Source organism: Pseudorca crassidens, chromosome 7 (assembly GCF_039906515.1).
Source record: "Pseudorca crassidens isolate mPseCra1 chromosome 7, mPseCra1.hap1, whole genome shotgun sequence".
Lineage (NCBI taxonomy): Eukaryota > Metazoa > Chordata > Mammalia > Artiodactyla > Delphinidae > Pseudorca > Pseudorca crassidens.
The window spans coordinates 108,442,682-108,465,370 of NC_090302.1; the positions used below are offsets into that span (position 1 = coordinate 108,442,682).

General features: G+C 48.4%; 1 protein-coding gene across 2 annotated transcripts in view; it reads left to right on the forward strand.

Moving 5' to 3' along the window:
• GATA4 (GATA binding protein 4) overlaps window positions 1-19,526 on the forward strand; it is a 49,486-nt gene extending 29,960 nt beyond the window's left edge. The window contains exons 2-6 of one of the 2 annotated variants that reach the window (XM_067745327.1): window positions 5,903-6,072; window positions 7,097-7,222; window positions 14,943-15,030; window positions 16,597-16,724; window positions 17,802-19,526. In XM_067745327.1, the coding sequence (XP_067601428.1) occupies window positions 5,903-6,072; window positions 7,097-7,222; window positions 14,943-15,030; window positions 16,597-16,724; window positions 17,802-17,984 (695 nt within the window). In that variant the 3' untranslated portion in view covers window positions 17,985-19,526. The remainder of the gene's footprint in view (window positions 1-5,902; window positions 6,073-7,096; window positions 7,223-14,942; window positions 15,031-16,596; window positions 16,725-17,801) is intronic. The other variant, XM_067745328.1, reaches the window with a different exon arrangement.
• Window positions 19,527-22,689: the final 3,163 nt, after the last annotated feature.

Genomic DNA, 22,689 nt, shown 5'->3' on the forward strand with positions numbered 1-22,689 from the left:
ATGTTTCATATAGATTATACTCAGCTTCCTTGTTTGTAAGTTTCTAAAGCTGTCTGCCCCTCGTGGATCGGGTTGGGATGTAGTGGATGCTTTCTGTGAACCCCAGCGTTTTGTTCTGGGCGCTCAGAGGCAGGGCCCCCGGCTCCGGCTCCGGCTCCGCAGGGCAGCTCCAGCCCAGCCCAGCAGGAACCGCTTCTATTCGGCAGGAGCTTCCAAAGTAGGTGCTCTAATCCCGCCAGCCGGACGTTGCCTGAGCTGTGTCCGCCCTCCCCGCCGCAGCAGCCTGTCACAGGCTGGGCCTGACGAAGCCCAGAATTCTGAAGCCTCAGGAGCTGCCCCAAAACCTCCGGGTTTGTTTGCTTCTCACCAGGCGCCAGCCCCTGGGACAGAGCCGGGCCTGTCAGGAAATCCAGGCACAATCTCTGCTGAACTTTGGATGGGACTCGGGGCTGGGGTTCAGCATGGGACGTCTGGGTGGGGCTGGGGACTTTGTTCCTGAAGCCCCTTTGGCTCCGTGAGGTCTCCGGGGCGGCCCCTCCCCTCTCTTTGCCGGCCTTAATTTGCAGCACTGAGTCGCTACCCTGGGCATGGGTAATTTCCGTTGTGTTTGTGTGTCTTCCCTCCGCAGATCGCAGAGAGATCTAGGATGGCTGAGGATGTGCTGCTGGGGGGAGGGGGGGCCGGGTAGTGATGCAGTCCAGGCGTCATTGCAGTTTGTCACATTTTATGTAATTATTTGCTTTGAGTTGTGCATCCCCAGCTAGACGGAAACAACTTTGGGCAGAGATTTTTGCCCCAACTTTACCTAGTATACCTCTATGTCCAGCACGTGCTACAGAGGCAGGTAGAGCAGACACACACGGCAAATGTTTGGGCTCCCCACCAGAAACCAGATGGACTCAGCACCTGAGGGGTGAGGGAGAGGAGGGTCTCTCCCACCCGGGCTTGGGCTCAAGACCCAGCTCCCCTAGCAAGTGGAAGCCCCTCCAAAAAGGGAGGGTGTGACGGACACCCCTGTGGTGGAGCTCAGCGCAGAGCCAGGCTCTGTGGCTCTGACCCAGCGGCTGGCACACGCATGGCCCCATCCCTCAGCCTGAGCTCTCTCTCCAGCAGTCGGGAGACAAACCAGCTTTGGGGCCGCGCCCAGTGGGTGTTGCCAACCGCTACCCCGGCCTCTGAGTCCTCTCCCTCCTCCCCTCCACCTCCCCTCTTTCCTCTCCTGGCGTTCTTCCTCCCAGCCCTGACTCGCCTGCTGGCCTGTGGGTGGGTTCCCCGAGATGGATGAAGCCGGGCATGAGAGGTCAGGTCCCTACCCGTGATTGCGTCAGCTCTCCGTGGGGAAGTCAGGGTGGGATCCTTCAACCTCCTGGCCCCCATTTTTCTTTCAGGCACTTGGATGGGAGTAGTCTGCCTTAGTTCCTAGGACTATCGGTACTAAATTAGATGCCGAAGAAATCAGGCTGGGTTTGTTCCCCTCTTTAAAAAGAGTTTTTTTAAGTGGGGCATGGATGGAAGTGAGGAGTTAGACCCCCATTCTTGGGGTGAGGGCACAATTCATTTTCTCCTTTTGGTTGCTAAAATGATCATGAATTAATATTTCCCATGAGCAGAGCCCCGAGACCAGTCAACCTGCCTGCAAGTTCATTCCCTGCCCACAAGTCTCAAACTGGACCAAGTCTGAGAGTGATAGACAATTTACAATTCTGAGAAAAGGTCAGATTCCCAAATCTCCTGGCTCTTTTATCTGTCCCTCCCCCAATATCCAGGCACCAAGGTTCTCCCTGGTTGTCCCTACTCCGTCCCAAACCCTCCAACCCTGACAATAACCTATCATTGTTATCTCATTTGGTGTTTGCAAAGCACTTAACAACCATTGTTGTGAGTTTTTCCTCTTATTTACAAAGTACTTTACAACTATTATTACGAGTCTTTCCTCTGAATGTGGGGTAAATCTGACCCACTTCCGAGAGCTGGATTCCCACTGCCTTCTAAGTGGTTGGTCCAGTTCCCGTGATGCCCAGCACTGGGTGGGTGGGGCTTTCGTAATTCAAGGCCATGGCTGTGCCCTTCCTTATTAGAAATCAGGCTGCTGCCCACTTGCCCTCGGGAAGTTCCACCCAGTGCATGTCTGATGAAGTGGTTATTAGCAAGGTTCACACCGTCAGATGATGGTGCTGGTTTGGGGCTCCCAGCCTGTCACCTCCCACTTCCCCCAGAGTGGGTGCTAAACAGCAGGGTTTGAACCTCTTTCTCTCCCTTCTTCAGTTCAAGGGGGGAAATATATGTATGTGTCAGATGTAAGAGAGCAAAACAGTCCCTTCCCCCAGAGTGTACTGGGAGCTGCTTGAGGTGATCAAAATTTTTTGTTTGTTTCATTCTTATTTTTTTTTTCACATTTTAAAAAGTAAGCAATTATAACATTACAGAACGGTGTTTTAAAAAATGAAAGTCCAGGGACTTCCCTGGTGGCACAGTGGTTAAGAATCCACCTGCCAAAGCAGGGGATACGGGTTCGAGCCCTGGTCCGGGAAGATCCCACATGCTGCGGAGCAACTAAGCCCATGCGCCACAACTACTGAGCCCACATGCCACAACTACTGAAGCCCACGTGCCTAGAGCCTGTGCTCCGCAACAAGAGAAGCCACCGCAATGAGAAACCCGTGCACTGCAACGAAGACCCAACGCAGCCAAAAATAATTGAGTAAATTTAAAAAATAAAAAAAATTTTAAAAAAATGAAAAGTCTGTACAATTTGATTAGCCTAATAGAAGCCCCTTCCTGGTAGTCTCAGCTGCCATCACAGTGTATTTGGTGTTTCGCGTGATGCATTTTTCATTTAACATGGGAGGTAGGCATTTTTCTTTATTGTTAGGTTGTCTTTGTCATCATCATTTACAATTATGTAACGTTCCATTGAGTGGGTTGGATGGCAAGATTTTCTGGTAGAAGATATGGAAACTTTGCCCATTTGGAGGTGTGGTGGGTTGTAAGGAGACGTGGTGCACCTGAGGGATGCTTTTAGGAAGCACGGCCTTCACCTCCCCATCCTTCCTTTGGCTGCTGTTGTAACACCTGACTCTTCAATCTGGGACTGCACTTCCTACCCTAGGCAAGAAGTCTCTGCCCCCGTAATGCCCACCTTGTTTAAGATATGTGGCCCAAATGAATTCAGTAATATTTACTCCTTATTGATACTCTGACCCGATCTGCCCAACCAGGTCATTAGCATTCTGAGCTCCTGTGACATCTATCAGAGTGCTGAAAGAGCAGATGCTCAGTAAGTATTTGTCGGTGACAAATACACACTTGCCAACCTCCAGTGCCTTCCCCCAGCCTGTAAAATGGTTGCTTGACTGTGTAACCCATTCTGTGTGGCAAGAAGGCATTTCTAAGGCGAGCCTCGGTGCTGGGTTCTCAAGGTAGTCAGGCCAGTAACCAGTAGAGAGACCAGGACTGCTAGGGAGGCTCCTGGGCTGAGATCCTGTCCTGGGTGTAAAACAATAAATATGAAGAGAAAAGGGAATCTCCCCTCCAGAAAAGCGGAATGGATGGAGAAAGACCCTCTCCCTGTGCAGCCTTCTTTAGATGAACTGGAACATAGGAAAGAGGTTGGTTTGCTTATCTTTAAAAGGAAAAGAGTGTGAATCTTCATCGGTGAGAGGCACGTTCTGAAATATCTATGAGTGAAATGACAGAATGTCTGGGATTTTCCTCAAAAGAAATCAGGATGGGGGAAAGTGGGTGGAGGAGGTGTACCTGAGACAAGATTGGCCACAAATTGTTGGAAGCTGGATGGTGATTAAATAAGCGCTCATTTTCCTATTTGGGCCACTTTTTAATATGTTTAAATTTTTTCATTGTTAAAAAAAAAATAGACTAATTGGGTTGTGCTCTGTTTGGACTGGAAAGGTGATGTAAAAAGCCCTCCATCGTGATTTAGACAGGAATGCAGAGGATCAATTTAGGGGCTGCAGCGCCATCTAGTGTTGATTGCAAACACTCTACAAAATGAGGACATTGCCAGCGCCCCTCCTTGGTCTGAGGGCCTTGTGTGAGCTCCCCTGGCCTTTCCAGTCCCCTCACTGGAAGGCTGAGCCGAGGGAGCAGGGCCGCCGGGCAAGGGCAGGTGGAGGGTGACATGCAGGTTGTTCACTCCACGCCTCCCCCCGGGTTTGGGGAAGCAAGCCGGGAACAGGAGTCATCGTGTCATGTGCGGCTCTCAAGGCAGGTGACCTTGCTGGAGGGTTCTCAGTGTGACCCAGGTGCAAAAATAGCCTCTCTTGTGACCGATGTGTGCTCAGCTCCCCGGCCTGAGCAAACAGCCCCTCACACCTGCACACTGTTTACTCATAGTTACTTGTTTGCAGGTGCAAATGACTGTTTGTGTACCCAGAGTTGAGGAGAGGGCCTCCACCATCCTCTTCTCCAGCCCGAGTTCCCTCAGAGCAGGTAGCGAGGCCACAGAACTAGCAGAATGTGCGGCCTTAAACCCCAGGGTAAGGGGCTAGGCTGATGGAGGGAGAGCTCTTACCCTCCTCCCCAAGTCTGCCCCCTGAACTAGAGAAAAATCCACTTTTGCCTCTGGTAGTAGGACAAGTACAATCTGAACACCAGGGTGGCTGTATTTAGGGACAGAAAATTTAGAAAGGATATAAAAATGTTCAAAATAGGAAGCATTTTGTATACATGGAGTCAGAGAGACTTCTGGAAGTTTTGAGCCAGACTTTATGTAGATCACAAGGAATAAGGAAACTGGCCCAGCCTGTCTCAGCAGGATGACTGAAATGGCCACGAGTGAGATGAGTCAATTGTTAAATTCTATAGACATGGAAGACAAAGGGGATGGGGAGGGAGGGGCCTGTGAGTGAGTGCAGGGAAATGGCAGGGATGGCCACGTTCCTGTGGACGGGTTCCACTCTAAAACACCATTGCTCATAATATGCACCTTTATTTTATGTTCCAATAAGCAAGAAAAATGTCAAGCTATGACACAGCATATCATACAGATACATTGAAATGAGAAAAATGAGTTACAGCCTTTTTCTGCAGGAAAGTTTGAAAATTTCAAGAACTTTCAGAAAAAGATAGTCCCTCTGGCTCAGTAATTCTGCGTCTAGGGGGAGTATCCTAAGGAATAAGCAGAAATGCTAAGATTAGTTTTCAAAATGAGCGGTGTCTACAAAAGTCAGAAACTGGCTAAGTAGAAGTCCAATGAGAATAAAGGATGGTGCAGTACTAGCATGGGATAATATACACTAAAATACGTTTTTAAAGAATTTCTAATGTGGGAAAACGCTTTGTTACGAAGTGAAAAAACGGGCTCAAAATGATACAGCTTGACCTCAAGTAGACAAAAATATGTCAATATATAAAATGTTGCAAAGGATCTAACAGAACAAGATGTTAATAACATGGTGATCTTTGAGTTACAGGATTATGTATGATTCCTATATTTTTTTACACATCCCAGCATTTAATTTTCCCGAAGTAAATATTTATTATATTTTTATTGAAAAGGAAATGGAATCTCAATTTTGAAAGGGAAAAAAGAGAGAAAGAAGGTCTTGAGTGGAACTCAGTGTTAGGTGAAACCCCGCCCCCGCCAGGCTCTGAAGAGAGAAATCCAGGCGCTCGTGGTCTCTGCCACACTCTGTTCCCTTTCTCGTGACCAGGGAGAGCCTGCTGTGTCTGGGATGCCGGGGGGTAAGGTCCGCTTGCTAGGACAGCCCTCTGAGCCGGTTCCCAAGGCTTAGGGCCAAGCGAGGAAAAGCCAGGCAGCCCAAAGCGATCCGTCTTCCACTCCTTGCAAGGAGAGGGCATTATTTCCTTGGTGTCTAGATTCTCCACTGTGAGATTTCTGGCATAAACAGAGAACTAATCCTCTGTATTGTTTCCCACCCAGTAGATATGTTTGATGACTTCTCGGAAGGCAGAGAGTGTGTCAACTGCGGGGCCATGTCCACCCCGCTGTGGCGGCGGGATGGGACGGGACACTACCTGTGCAACGCCTGCGGCCTCTACCACAAGATGAACGGCATCAACCGGCCCCTCATCAAGCCCCAGCGCCGCCTGGTAAGCCAGTGCCGCGCGCCCAGCAGCCAGGCTTCTCTCCTTCTGTCAGCTCCTGGCTTCAGGGCTCGGCCTTGGTGGGAAATTCCTGGTTTTGAGTTTGGGGCTTCAAGTCATGTTTCAGAGAAGGTGCAGGTTTAAGGGCTGGATGAGTGGCAAATAGTAATTTCTTACGCCTTCAGAGTTGGCTTGAGCTACGAGGATGGTCCAGGCCATATAGTTCAACCCCTTAATTATGCAGAAATGAACAGTGAGGCTCAGAAAAACTAATGGCCTTGCCCATGGCCACTTAGACACTGAGTCTCCCCTCAGGGACCAGAGTCCAGACTTCCTGCTCCCCGACCCAGCGTGGTCTGGTGTATCGCCTATGTTCACATCAACTCCACAAGGAAGGCTAATTCATCCTTTCTGTGTTGTGACTTACCCTGTTTTCAGTTGATCCGTTGATAAACCCAAAGACCAGGGAGATTATGTGGGGCATGCTGGGCCCTGTGGCTGGGGAAGAGTTGGAACCAAGTTTTTGTCTCCTAGTTTCCTGGTCTTTTCTACTAAACTTTGATTTTGACCAATTTGAACTAGCTTTCCACAGATATTAGGGAAAGAAGAACAGAGGGGATAAACCCTGGTGCTTCCCTTTCTTGAGGTCAGTCTTTGAAGACACTCGGACACAGTAATTCCTCACCCCCACTCACTCCCGGCCCCTGAGGCCCGGATTCGTTCTACTTTGGGGAGAAGCTTTTCTGCCTACAGCGTGCAGGGCTTGCTGGGCTTTTCCCTGACGCGAGTGACTGATAATGTTGCTGACGCCGCAGTTATGACCAGGATCTGCCATCCCCTGCAGCACAGCCCTTTTGCTCCCACGCCCCCAGGAGAGGCTTAGGGACGCGGCATCCGAGCATCCGGTGCAGTGGCTGGTCTGAGACTCTCACACAGCCACGCCCCACACTTGCTGCCGGTGAAGCGAGATGCTGCGGCACCTGCCGTGTCCTTGTCCTTGGACCTGAAGGGTCTGTCTCCTGTGTTGCAGTCCGCCTCCCGCCGAGTGGGCCTTTCCTGCGCGAACTGCCAGACTACCACCACCACTCTGTGGCGCCGCAACGCCGAGGGCGAGCCCGTGTGCAACGCCTGCGGCCTCTACATGAAGCTCCACGGCGTAAGCGTCCCCCGACCGTGTCCCGCGCTTTCCTCCACCGCTCGGGTCTCACCCCTCTTTCTCCCTGCAGATCATAATTCATTTTCTCCTTCTTAACAAAGAAATGTAGATCTGGAAGGGACCTTAGAGACTGTCGTAGTGCGTTAGGGTTGCTATAGCAATACCATAGACTGGGCGGCTTAAACAATAGCAATTAACCTCCATGGTTCTAGAGGCTGGAGCTCCGAGATCAGAGGCCAGCAGGGTTGAGGGAGGACCCCTGTCCAGTGGCAGACTTCTCTCACTGTGTCCTCGCTTGGTGGAAGGGGCAAAGGAGCACTGTGGGGTCTCTATTATAAGGGCACTAATCCCATTCATGAAGGCTCCACCCTCATGACCTCATCACCTCCCAAAGGCCCCACTTCCTAATACCATCACCTTGCATGTTAGGTTTGTGCACATATGAATTTGAGAGGGACACAGACATTCAGACCATAACAGAGACATTGCTATGGAACATCATTTCCATCTTTAACATTACATAAGTCTAATTCCCATTTCACAGTTGAAGAGACTAAAAAATAGTCTATATGTGTGGTAGTTTGATATATAACAAAGGTAACAATTCAATGGATAAGGGATAGCTTTTTAAGAATGACTGTATTGACATAATCTGGAAAACAAAAAGAAAACTTGACCTCTACCTCCTACCAAAAGCAAAAACAAACTTGGATGTATTAAACATATGAAACGTAAAACATCTTTAAATAGAGACAATAAAAATGCTAGAAGAAAATGTAGAGGGGGAGTATTTATATAACCTTAAGGGTGGGAGGAGACGTTTTCTTCAGCAAGTTTTCAAAACTCTTAAGCCATAAAAGAAAAATTAGATATATTTGATTGTATAACATTCATATTAGTGTATGGAAAAAGATACCCCAAGAAAGTAAAACCAATATACACATACATGAGAAAAAGGATTAATATTTCCAGAACACAGAGAGCTTCTACAAGCCTCTTTTTTTTCTGGCCACACGGCTTGTGGGTCTTAGTTCCCCAACCAGGGATCGAACTCGGGCCATTGGCAGTGAAAGTGCAGAGTCTTAACCACTGGACCGCCAGGGAATTACCAAAGCTCTTTATGTTCTAATTTGGAACAATCTCCATTACATAGTGCTTAAAAACGAAGTCCGCGCAGAACACTGTACATAGCATGGTTCCAGTTTTATAAAGAAAGAGGGAGAACATAATTTATATGTAGTTGCTTATATATACATTGAACACTTTTGGACGGATGAATACACATACATATGTATATAGATATGTACATGTGCACACATGTTTGAGAACTTTTTAAAATGTAAGAAACAGGCTGTTATTCCAGTTGCCTCATGGGCAGAGGATTGATAGTAGTAAGATGGGAGGGGTTGTTATTAACTTAATCTCATGCATCTTTTCATGTTTTCTTGTTATAATGAGCTTAAAAATGTCTAAAAATAGAGAAAGCCCACGCACAGCAGCAAAGAGCCAACACAGCCAAAAAAAAAAAAGTCTAAAAATATAGTTAAGAATACTCATAAGAAAACATATGGACCCTTGAACAATGCAGGGGGTGGGGGTGCCAACCTTCTGCACTCAAAAATCCATTTCTAACCTATAGTCTGCCCTACGTGTACATGATTTCTCCTTACCTGTGGTTCCACATGTGCAGAGTCAACCAACCACGGATCATGTAGTGCTGTAGTATTTACTATTGAAAAAATATCCACATTTAAGTGGACCCATGCAGTTCAAACCCATGTTGTTCAAGGGTCAACTTTTGTAAGACGTGTATACAAGGATACTTGTTGAATCATTGTAATAATGAAAATGGAGGAAAAAAACCTTTGGGAGGAAAATGGTTAAAGAAACTATTGTTCTTCAATAGGGGAACGATAAAAGGAACTGATAGAGGAATATTATGCAGGTATTAAAAGGATTGTGTCTGTAAAAAATTAGAAATAGAATTACTATATGATACAGCAATCTATTTCTGGTATAGATCCAAAAAGAATTGAAAGCAGAATCTCGAACAAACATCTGTATGCTCATGTTCACAGCAGCATTATTCGCAATAGCCAAAAGGTGGAAGCAACCCATGTGTCCATTGATGGATGGATGGATAAGCAAAATGTGGTCTACACATACGATGGGATATTATTCAGCCTTCAAAAGGAAGGAAGTTCTGGGCTTCCCTGGTGGCGCAGTGGTTGAGAGTCCACCTCCCGATGCAGGGGACACAGGTTCGTGCCCCGGTCCGGGAAGATCCCACATGCCGCGGAGCGGCTGGGCCCGTGAGCCATGGCCGCTGAGCCTGCGCGTCCCAACGGGAGAGGCCACAACAGTGAGAGGCCCGCGTACCGCAAAAAAAAAAAAAAAAAAAAAAAAGGAAGGAAGTTCTGACACAGGCTACAACATGCATAGACCTTGAGGACATGGTGCTAAATGAAAGAAGCCAGTCACAAAAGGACAAACACAGTGTGATTCCACTTACATGAGGTCCCAGAGGAGTCAAATTCTTAAAGACAGAAAGTAGAATAGTGGTTGCCAAGGGCTGAGGGGACAGGGAAATGAGGAGCGACCAGTTAATGAGCAGAGTTCAGTTCTGCAAAATGAAAAGTGTTCTGGAGGTGGATGGTGGTGATGGTTCATAGCAATGCAAGTATACTTTTTTTTTAAGGAGTCTCATGAAATGTTATTCAATTTCAAGAGTACAGACAAGAAGCAAATTTCACAAAGAAATAATGCAGCAGTGTAGTTACTGGCTTGGATGGCTGTACTTGGGATTGTTCAGAGTGCTAAGAACTATCTGGATTATCAGCTATCCAGTCTTCTCCATTCTTCAGCTCTTTGCCACACGAGGATCCATTAGTCCTAACTAGAATGGAAATGAGGTGTACTTACAGAGATAAAATCTTATTCTTAGGATGCCAGAAAATGTAGAACATCTTTCTGAAGTAATAGAGGCCTTCAGTCTGTAAGTGGGTCACTTATTTCCCCAATAGGTTTACCTCTAAGTCAACTTGAAGCACAGCCTTCAGGATTTCAAGCTTAAAAAAATGGTTTAAACTATTTTCATCCTAAAATATTTAAAAATGGTTACACTGACTGGAAATTCCCTGAAATGAAACAGCTCAGTTATATTTGATAACTTTGTAGCACCCCAAATTCATTAGACACATTTAATGCATAGTTCCCAGACCTGCAATAATACAGCCATAACCATTCTAATCATATCATAGTTTAATAAGATATTGACTGGTCCCTCTAGATAAAGTCTACAAAGCAAAGGACTGAGCAGATCTGTTGCCACGTGTCCTCAACGGCTCTATGGTAGGCACGAGCAGTTGAGCTTTTACTTTAACTCAGGTTATTAAGAGTTACTAAATTGGGGCACTTCCCTGGTGGCACAGTGGTTAAGAATCTGCCTGCCAATGCAGGGGACATGGGTTCGAGCCCTGGTCCGGGAAGATCCCACATGCCGCGGAGCAATTAAGCCTGTGTGCCACAACTACTGAGCGTATGCTCTACAGCCCGCGTGCCACAACTACTGAAGCCCGTGTGCCTAGAGCCCGTGCTCCGCAACAAGAGAAGCCACTGCAATGAGAAGCCCGCACACCGCAACAGAGTAGCCCCCGCTCGCCGCAACTAGAGAAAGCCCGTGCGCAGCAACAAAGACACAAAGCAGCCAAAAATAAATAAATAAATAAATTTATTTTAAAAAAATAAAGAGTTACTAAATTGACAGTGATTGAGTGAATTTGTAAAGTATCCTCACCATTTTTTCAATTCATTAAGAGGTGAAATGATAATCTTAGAATAAGGATGAAAGGATTATAGGTGCATTGGAAAATTAAAATGATTGGATTTGATATGGCTGCTAATAGCCCACAGTTAAATAGAAGGAAAAAAAGTGGGGAGGGAAAGCCTTTCTGATCCACACCAAATTTCATACAATTACGCATAAGATTGTGTTTAGGTACAAATCCACTGCAATTCAAGTTTTTAGACAGAGGCCAATTATAAATTCATTATTTTGAAGTCAAAAGTACTTATCACATCTTCTAGATCCCACTTAAATAAAGTCTTCTTAAAAACTTATTGCTTTTTTTTTTGCGGTACACGGGCCTGTCACTGTTGTGGCCTCTCCCGTTGCGGAGCACAGGCACCGGACGCGCAGGCTCAGCGGCCATGGCTCACAGGTCTAGCTGCTCCACGGCATGTGGGATCTTCCCGGACCGGGGCACGAACCCGTGTCCCCTGCATCGGCAGGCGGACTCTCAACCACTGCGCCACCAGGGAAGCCCAAAAACTTATTTCTTAATAATCATATTTTAAACCACTAGGTTTCAGTAGACTGGTGAATAGACATACTCTGTATCAATACTAGAGGACATACTTTACATGAAAAATCATAGCAAGGCAGTTTACCAGAATTCTCATAGAAATGCACATTAGCCTATTTTACATGGCACCTGTACATAGCATCTGAGGAAATTTTTACAAAGATAATGCAGTAGTCTAGGTAATAACGTACACTAAAACTTTGGCATCTGTGTTACATTTTAAATCAACCAATAGTTCTATCAGTTCCTGCAAGCAGCCTACTTGAATATGACAGTCGACTCATCAGTAAAATTTCAGTGCCATTTATCAACGTGTTATGATGAAAAACTTTAATTAAAATAAATTCATTCACCTAGGATTTTAATTGATTTTTATAAATGAGAAGGAACCTGAATGATTCTATTTATGGTACATTTATAAATCAAGTAAGAATCTAGCAAGACCTCCAAAGCCAGTGGGAAATGATCTGTCTGATGCCTATGGTGGGAAGGGTATAAAGCACAGCTGTTAAAAGATGGTGACTGGCAGAAAACAAAGTTCTTCTATTTTCTAGTGACGCTGGCAGAAAAAAATACTGCTTCAAGATTTGGACACACATAGAGATACATCTGCCAGTGCAAATGTCTATCACTAGGTCCCCTCTCCTTTTAAAAAAGATATATTAGCATGCGCATTCTCAAATGGGGATGGTGTCACGTGGTGTCACCCCCAAGTAGGACCAAAAAAAGCCCCTAGTCTTTTCATGTATAAAGCAGATATAATACATATACAGCATATCTATGATATTAAAATTCATTGGGGGAATTCCCTGGCGGTCCAGTGGTTAGGACTCCATGCTTTCACTGGCGAGGGCTCGGGTTCAGTCCCTGGTTGGGGAACTAAGATCCCACAAGCCATGTGGCACGGCCAAAAAAAATTCACTGGGGCACTATTTAAAAAAAAAAAGTTTAAAAGGCTTTGGGGGTGGGCTTGATGAAAAAAAGTTTTAAGGGGGCTTCCCTGATGGCGCAGTAGTTGAGAGTCCGCCAGCCGGTGCAGGGGACACGGGTTCGTGCCCTGGTCCGGGAAGATCCCACATGCCGCGGAGCGGCTGGGCCCGTGAGCCATGGCCGCTGAGCCTGCGCGTCCGGAGCCTGTGCTCCGCAACGGGAGAGGCCACAAGTGAGAGGCCCACGTACCACAAACAAACAAAAAAAAGTTTTAAGAAACACTGAATTAGTGACTCTCTCAGTCACATGCATTTCTTCTCCCCACCATCACTACGCTATGTCAAAATACCCTGTGGCATTTTTGGTATTTGGAATTTTCATAAGAACATAATGTCTCTAGGACAATACTCCCAGAATAATTAAGATTAAGAAATTTATCATCAGCTCTAAACACATTTTTTTTTTTTTTTTTTTTTTGTGGTACGCGGGCCTCTCACTGCTGTGGCCCCTCCCACCGCAGAGCACAGGCTCCAGACGCACAGGCTCAGCGGCCATGGCTCACAGGCCCAGCCGCTCCGCGGCATGTGAGATCTTCCCGGACTGGGGCACGAGCCTGTGTCCCCTGCATCAGCAGGCGGACTCGCAACCACTGCGCCACCAGGGAAGCCCTCTAAACACATTTAATTATGGCATCTAAGAGGAGACTTATCCTTAGAAACTGACACCAAGTTAGGAAAATCAATTAACATATATCTGATCATAATTACGAGTACGATCTTAACGTCTATGTTAAGAATTACAGGTTTGAGGTTGGCACTGGCAGCCGAAATTCAAAATTGCCACTTAAAATTCAAAATGAAAATCTGCGAAGTCTTTTTAGAAAGCATTCCCTTTCTTTACACTATACTGTCACAGGTGACTTTATCCATTAATGCGAGTATACTTGACACTACTGAACTGCACACTTGATAATGCTTAAGATGGTAAATTTTATGTGATGTGCATTTTATGACAATTTTTTTAAAAAAGTACTGAGGTGGGTGGGGATAAACATGAGGACAGGATTCTTCTGAAGTCAGGATGGTCTTCAAGAGGTGGGCGCGGGGGCAGGGGTGGTAGGGGGAGGCAGGGCGGGGAGGGGAGGATACTTTCCTCCACGAGTGGGAGTGCTGTCTCATCTGACTCGCAGTTGACTAGAAGGCAGTTCGAGTTCACGTATGCTACTGCACTTCTCTTTTTTTTTGGCCGCACCATGCGCGGCTTGTGGGATCTTAGTTCCCTGACCAGGGATTGAACCCGGGCCCTCAGCAGTGAGAGTGCAGAGTTCTAACCACTGGACCACCAGGGAATTCCCTGCACTTCTTTCTTAACAATTCCATGTTCACATCTCCGACGTGGTCATCACTTGTCCTTCTGTATTTGCGGGTGTGGCCTCTGTTAGTTCCATATGGGACACTAGCACAGACCAGGGGCTAAACAATTTGGTTGGCCAGGCCTGAAAGAAGCCAGATGTGGGGCAGGCACACTATTTTAAAATAGTAGAAAGATGACCCTGCAGGCCTGCCCCTGACACTTGTTTAGGCATCTTGAATGGCTCAGGAGTGTGATGCCCGACAGTCACTGCTTCTTTAGGAGAATTCAGACGCCCTAAAGTGCTGTCATAAAGGACTCAGGCACTGGCCACAGGGCAGTCTCTCCACCATTGTCCCCGCTGCTCCCGACACCCATGGAAACCACCACTTGCCCCAGCCAGGCTCAGCACGGTGCAGAGCTGCTCCGTGTAGAGTGACTTTACATCCCCACTCTCCAGGCCGCCTCAGGGCATGCCCATGATCTCGGCATAGCTATTAATAGCACCCCCTCTTCACTTGCACAGTGTCCCAGTGTGGCTGATCAGTTAGCGGCTTTGGCACGTACTGTTCTTGCTGCTTGAAATGTCTGCCCCTCATCGACTTGACAGTCTCCTACAACCCAGGCATCACCTCCTCAGGGAGGCCTGCCTTGATGTGCCCATGTGCCACTTTCCCTCCCCCAGCCCGGGACACAGTTCAGTGTTTCTTTTCTATTTTCCCTCATCACCTATGAATCTGGTTATCTTCTATCTGTCTGTCTTTCCCAACTGTGAACCTCTGGAGAGAAGGGACTGTGTCTTTAGGTCTTTGTTTCTCTAGAGTTTAGTATAATACCCAGCATGGAATAGACATGCTCAACACGTTTTTTTTTTTGGTAGAATTGATTTCTTGCTCAGCAGGAGTTCCAGGCCTGATTCACTCAGCCTCAGCCCCAAGGTTTGTAGAGGAATTGCATAGATCTGGCCTTCTTGTTGTGTATTTGTGTGTGTGTGTGTGTGTGTGTGTGTGTGTGTAAATAATGTCACGGGTCAGGTACAAATGGAAAACCACGTATATTGACTTGTGACCCCCTAGGTCCCCAGGCCTCTTGCGATGCGGAAAGAGGGGATTCAAACCAGAAAACGGAAGCCCAAGAACCTTAACAAATCGAAGACACCAGCAGGTGAGAAAAAGATCGATGTGTAATTATATGAATAACTCAGTAGCTCTCAGAGTGTGTGAGCATCGTGTATGCTCAGGTGGGCCAGCCCAGGCTACCAGGGTGTAATGATAGCATCGTCCATCCCCGGCCGTTCAGGACAGAATGCATAACCCAGTGCAAAAGTAACATCACCGTGGAACATATTGGGAGGTTTTAAAGCAGGCTCAACTCATGTTGTGGCCTGGTTTTTGCCAGCTGCAAAGACTGCAGAGGTCCAGCTGGACCGGTTGAGGGCCTGGAGGAAAAAGGAACATGAGTCGGTCCCTCCATCTTTGGTGCTCCAGCCACTCAGGAACTCAAGTTCTTTCAATTTGCTTTGGGCTAAGTGGGGTGCAGGAAGACAGGGTCCTGTGAGTCATGTTCAGATTGATTTGTAACATTAATTTGTAAGCCAGTGTATAATTAACATCATGTAGTACTCTGTACCTTGCCAAGCTCCTTCACAAATATTATCTCATTGATCTTTACAGACCCCCATGAGACCCCATTTATGATCTCCATTTTACTAATGAGCAAGCTGAGGCTCAGAGAGGGCAGTGACATCACAAGGGTCACACAGCTGTGAATGGGTAGAGCTGGAATTTAAACCCAAGAGTTTTCACTTCAGGGCCCATATTCTGTTCAATATATACTCTGCCTTCTCAATTTCTAGATTTCAGAATGAGGACTACTCGGGTCCCCTACCAAGAGCACTCCCTCCTCAGTACCGCTGTCAAATTAAAGATTTCACTGGAAAATGTGGCAGTTGTGGAGAAATTAAGTCGGCTGATATGATGGAAAGTTTATCTTCTAATCTAAGGCCTGACAAAGTCAGATAAGTTTCCCTGTTCCACTGCTGAGAACATGACCAAAGTTCTCCTTTTCCAGATTCGACAGTGGCTCGCTCCTTCTGGCAGTCACGTCTTAGCAGAGCGTTCACTGGCTCACACCAGGTCCTCGGCCTTTCTCCCTGCTTCCACATTGTTTATACAAACAGCACCTTCCCCTGGGGAACTTCATCTCTTTACATGGTGGGGTCCCAGCGGGAGCAGGCGTCGGTTCAGGTGTACAATCCCCTATCCGAAATTCCAAATCCAGGGAGCTAGATTTGGCAGTAAAATGTTATCTGAACTGACACAGGCTAGTTACAGTCTTCAGTTATCCCATGTGCGAATATTCCCATGTTTTGCTGTAGAACTATTAATGTATTTAATTACGGGGTGTTGTCCCAGACCCCGCTGCAGGTATTCTGTTAATACTCAGTCTTTGTCCTTTTTAAAATCCAAAAGTTTGAATCCTGAGACACACGTAGCCCCAAGCGTTTGGGATAAGCGGTGGTGAGCCTGTCATCTGAAAAAGTTCCCTTGAAATTCTGCTACTTCTGCTTCATTGTGAGAACCGTTGCCCTGCACTGATGGAAGGACCCTGCTTCTCTCCCCAGCAAATGTAGACAAGCCGTTAGTGCGGATCTGCCCTGGCTGTCTCCAAGGGCCGCCATCCGTTTGTCCCTGCCCCTGGGCTGGGTGTCCTGACTCTGCCTTGTTCCAGGTCCCTCGGGCAGTGAGAGCCTCCCTCCCACCACCAGCGCTTCCAGCAGCAGCGCGGAAGAGATGCGTCCCATCAAGACAGAGCCTGGGCTCTCATCCCATTATGGGCACGGCAGCTCCCTGTCGCAGGTATTGCTCGTTGGGGGGTAGACTCCAGGCGGCCAGGCTCCCGCCCGAGGCGAGGGGCTGTCTGCACGAGGATATGTTTCAGCACATCTGATCAAGCTACAGCGATTTGGACACACGACCGTGATGCACGCGTTTAGCAGTTCCTCTGTGCCAGGACCCGTGTGCTGGCACACAGCATTGCTACAACCGGAATCAGAGTGCGGCCACTGTGTGGGAGGCGGAGCGGGGCTTTCTAGGCCAGTCTGTCTCCTAAGTAAGGGTGGCTTGACCTTGGCCTTGAGGGTGGGTAGATCTTAACAGGAGGAAGGGGAGGAGGAGGCCCCTCCTGGCGTGGGCAAAGGTGTAGAAGCTGCAGAGGGCAGGGTAGGCGGGCTGGGGTTGGTGAGGAGGTCACAGGCAGGATGCCGTTGTCACAAGGGTTGGCTGCGGGTCCAGCTTCACATGTGTGTCCAGAAGACGGGCCAGCAGGACCCTCGTTTCCCTCTGTCAGATACAATGGCAATCCTGCTCCTCTAGCCCCTTCCCTGTGTGGTTCCCCCATCCGGGATCAGGATGCCCCCAAGCTTGGTCACGGTCTCCCAGTAACTCTGATCTCTTCTCCGCCTGTACTTGAGGCGGGCGAGTCCTAAGGAGCCTTCTGCCGTCAGGGTGAAGAGAAGCTGGTGCCCTGGGGCCAGGAGAGCCAGGAGCCCCTTCTGGGCAGGGAGGGGGGGCGGGGGGATGGCTTCCTTCTGAAAATGGAGATTGATGGTGAAAAGACTGTAGAAAATGCCTCGTGTGACCGTCAGAGGCTTCTGAGAAACCAGAATAGTCACGAAGCTACTGGGTCAGTGCTCAGAAGCAGCTGACGAGTCACGCAGACCCCCTGAATCCCATAGCACACAGGGGTCAGGGGAACAGAGTGCTGCCCGCTGCCTCTCCTGCCCTTCTCCTTTGGCCCTGTCCTCTCGTCCCCTTCCTGGGGTGGGAGCCAGCCTGGGCACAGCTGTGGAATGGGGCTCCCCTCTCCAGCCCAGACCCCCTCCTGAGCCCCAGGAGGGATCCCATTGACCGCATCTTACTACTTCTCGCTTTCAGACGTTCTCGGTCAGCGCGATGTCCGGCCACGGGTCCTCCATCCACCCAGTCCTCTCGGCCCTGAAGCTCTCTCCGCAAGGTTATGCGTCTTCTGTCAACCAGTCACCGCAGGCCAGCTCCAAGCAGGACCCTTGGAACAGCCTGGCCTTGGCTGACAGTCACGGGGACATAATCACTGCATAATGTCACCTCCTTCCCTCCTTGGATTCCTTCATGGACTTGGGACTCGGAGGACAGCAGAGATGAGGCTCTGGGCTCCCGGGGGCCGGCCTGCTCTGTCTGGGAATGACTCCAGACAACAACTGGGAAGAAACTTGAAGTCAATGATTTGGTTAGGGGAGCGGGCGCTGGATTTTATTGGATAGCTTTGCAGGTGGGGGACTGGAGAGAGCGCAGACTCTGATCTGGAAGAGCCCCCACCCTTCGCCAGATCACACTTAAGCCCCTTCCACGGAGTTGCAGACTCTTTCTCATTTTCTGCCTCACCACCCCTGACAAGAGACGAGATGTCCTTCTCCCTTGTCTTTCCACCGCTGTGGCCCGAAATGGTGGTTTTTGCACGGTGTTCCCGGCACGGGGGATCCGAGGGCAGGGTGCCGGGGCCCCTGCTCCAGCCTGAATCAGGGTATCTGATGGACGTGTGTTTGGACGCCTTGGCCCCTCGGCGGGTCCTGCCCTCGCCCAACACTCCCCTTCCGGCTCGGCACACCTGCATCCCTCATACCGAATCTTGACTCCAGAAACACGGGGTAGGGCCAGTGTTACCGGATGCTCCGTGGGGAGATGGAGGAGGGGCCGCTTCTCCCACCGCAGAGTGGCTTCGGCAAACTCGCAATCTGGCAACTTTGCCTCCCACGCAAGTTCCTTCCGCGGCTAAAATCGCTCCTTCTCTTCATCCCCGAGGCCTCTGAAAATAAGCGCCCCTCCACTGCTCTCGGTGATTCAGCTCTGCCCGCAGCCTGAACACGTCCCCAAATCCTTCTTCCACCCCATCACGCTCAGGGGGGTCCTGAGTAAGAACAAAAACGGTTCTGGTGCTGAAGCAAGTTTGACTAGCATTCATCCAAGACTTGAGATCTTTCTGGAGAGGATGTCTAGTGGACACCATCGCCGGGCCTGGAGCTGCGCTGCGCGGGGCGGGGTTGTCAGCCTGGAATTTGCGCATGCGCCGTGGTTCCGCGGAGACGCGTCTGTTGCCGGGACTGACAACCGAGGGCATCCGAGGGGCGCAGCTCCTGCACCCACGTCCTTTCTCCAGCAGCAGTCTTTTGTCCAGGAGGCCGAATGCTAGGGGCTTCTCAACATAATTTCAAACCAACACTACACAACTCATGGAAGAAAGACGACGAGTGATGAGAAGACACCGGGCGGGCGGCCGGGGGCGGGGTGCCCTCCCACTCTCACGGGCTGGGAATCGGCCGCCTCTCCACGTTGCTGTCGCTGCCCGTGGCCCTGGGCTCACGAAGACGCTTCCTTCCGTGTCCTGGCTGCCAACAGAATGTAGCTGACTGGCCTTCCTCTGTGCTCCAAACACCCAGCCCCCAGCCCAAATCCTCCTGGCGGTAGCAGAGAGTATCTTTAAACCCAGGTTCTGTTTTAATCATTTACATCGCTTTCTTCTAAGAAAGCCGCCTTCATATACCTTCCTTAATCCACAAACCTGCTAACGTTGTCTTAAGGTGAAATGGCTGTAAAATCAGTATTTAACTAATAAATTTATCTGTATTCCTCTTCCCCTTCTCCTCCTCCCTCTGAGGTCTTTGCTGGGAGGTTCGCTGCTGCCCTTTGCAAGGCAGCCCTGAGCCACTGAGGCCCCTTTGCTGATCCGCTCACAGGCTGCGTCTGAATCGCTTCTCCCTTCATTCCTTTCGGCAGTTGGCCGAGGCTTCCTCTGTGTGTGTCGGGGGCTAGTGACAAGGACTAGCTTGTGACCTTGACAGGTAACCTCTAGGCTTGCTTTCCTAGGAGAGGGTTGGACCAGCCCTTAACTAAATATCCTGTGGCCCAGAAGTTGCCTCCCAACGAAGGGGGCATTTTTAGACCTCCCCTCGGGTACACCAGTGGCTGGAGCATGAGGCAGAGCTGCAGGGCAGTGGTCTCTCCAGCCCTCCTGGTTTGAGACATGCACTAGACGTGCTCTGTCATCTCCTACTTTCTGGTTTGATCCAAACAAGCCCCTGGAGGAGGTCAGTGGTGCTCCACGCCAGTGGCACAGAAGGTGAAAATTTCTCCTTTGTCCATTTTGTCTTCACTTTCTTAGTCTACAGAATTGCTTAATTGCTTCATCTTAAAAGTGAGGTAGGGTTGAGGGGAGCGGCCCTAAGCCCTGGGGAACGGAACCCGGACAGGCAAATCCACCCCCACTGAGAATTGTTGGCAGTAGCTTCCTGCCGCTCAGCTGGCTTATGCCAAACCCAGTGGGCAACTGGCGGCCTTTGACCTTTCACAACACCCTTGTTATTTTTGAGCAGGTAAGGGAAAAAAAAAACTCTTAACAACCATTCTTCTATGTAAAATCGGAAAAGCTTTTTAATTGGCTGAGAAATAGCCAAAGCTACTAAACACAGCTACCATCCAAAGGGATGAGTAACCGGTAACTCTAGCAAAGAATAACAAGAGATTCAAAACCAAAAATAAAACCTACCAGGATTTATGTTGGCCTTGGGGAGGACGTGTTTTCTGATGATGAAGTCTTTGCTGAGAACATTTTTGCCACTTCCCTTCAGGAATGGTTTTCAGAAATACACACACACACACACACACACACACACACACACACACTACCAGAAGATTGACCTCACTCCTTATATAATCATAACTTATGCTTCACTCCAGATGGTGAAATCCAGCTTGATTCAGCCTCCTTGCTCACCACACTTGGTTGCTTTCCCAAATCGATGCATCCTCAGAGTAAGTCAAGTTGCTACCAATCAGGATACTCAAAAGGATGCAATTCCCAGATGGTTGGGAAGTGGCTGGAGGTGGGGGGGGTAGGGGGCCAGCAACAAGAAATGTCTGGCCTAATACGGTGAGTGCAGCAGCCAGTGGCATGTGTTCGGGCTCAGACATCCCTCACATTCCCTTTCGGGCTCACCTCTCACTACGACAAAGATTCTGAAGCACAAGTCAAATCATTTTAACAGTCGAGAGCATTAATCCTTAATATTTGACTTTTGGATGCCTTTAGGGGGTGAGTAGTAGCAGATTTAGCCATGATTATGTTTGGCTTGGGTTGACAGTAGTGAAAATAAGTTTATATTCACTGAACATGCATCAGAGGGAGCTGGGCTGGAGTTTATTTGATGTGCCCCCCTTTCCGAGCCCGCAGAACTTACTGACTTGGATACTAGCGCATGAGAAACAGCCACTTGGAAAGCTGCTTTTGGAGTGGAGGTGACGGGTTTTCAGTTTTTTAAATCATTTTCTGACATTGGAAACTACTCTTCAGATTGCATCCTTGCCTTGCTTGAAGCTGGAACACAAACACGCCACCATCCTTACCAACACAGATATGTATCTTCCCAGAACCAAGGACCAGCCTCTAAGCTTCCAGGTTTAGCCTGGGAAGTGGAATCCATGCTCCTGAGGGCTCCCTGCCCTGGACACTGTTGCTTTCCGTTCAGTTCCTTAGCCTCCTGGGAGCACTGCTGCTCTACTTCACCCTGGCTCCTGTGCAATTTTTATCTTCCCTCCAATAGCTGCAGCTGTAACATTTGCAAAAAGACTTCAATAACAAGGAGAACTAAATAATCCAAGCAAGAATGGCATTAAAACAGACCTAGTTTCTCAAAGTCCAGTTTTCTTTAGGTCTGTGCATGACTAGATCACTGGTTGAAGCCTGGGGGATTGTGGGTTTAGTTTTACAGAAAGAGGCAATCATACACAGCCGTGCTCTGGGCTAACAGGAGCAGTGGAACCAGGAAAAGCCTGCAAGGTACCGGGTGGTACTCTTGAGCCCCAGCTTAGCAGCGGTGGCAGGCCCTGTGCGAGGGGGTTTTCAGACAGACCCAAAGAGGGAGCTTCTCTTGAGTGAAGGGTGATACGTGAGATCCCCACACCCCGTCACGCACACACTCCATCCCCTCCCTGCTCTGCGGTGACTGCCTTCTGTCCTACAGCTGTGGTGGCCTTGCTTCACCTGAGAAATAAACATGTGACTGCATAGGTTTTTAACCAGATGTACTTGAAGTTCAAATCACTGGGCAGTCTGGAAGTTCCAAATCAGTGAATCTCTGATTGCAGGACTTAATTCAGATGAAGTTCACTACTAGTAAATGATACTAGTGAACACTACCAGTAGACCCCTGTTACAACCAAGATATTGTAGTCTCTTGTGCCACTGCTTCTTTAAGATAGATTTACTCAGATGAATTGGGTTGTAATTAGACATGTGAAACATTTAGCTCTATCATTCCTCCTCTGTCCTTTTCCTTTAGAACTCATGAAAATAAAAAATTGAAAAGATCCGTTATTTCTAGGGTTCTTGATTCTCTTAAGACTTTGGGGCTGGGCTGGGAAACAAAAGAGGTAAGACTGAAATAACAGAATCCTAAACAGACCTTTGACCAGGACTCTGCTGAACAAAGCAATGAGTGATACCAGCTAATGTGCTTTACAGTGTAAAGCCATCGCTTTGTACTTAGTCAGAGAATCCCCCAGACTTCTCTGGAGTGGTATGGGCTGGACACACTTTCAGGAAGTCTTCCTGTCCCCCCACCCCTTAACATCCTTGCAGGTTTCCTTAATGTGGCCTCCAGCCTTACCATAGCCAAAGTTCCCCCTTTACCCCACCCTACGTTTTGAAATTATTTTGTCTACATAATTACTTGGGCTTTTCTCACTTTTTATAGATCAAAACCCAAACTGCATATAAATTACACTTCAGTTT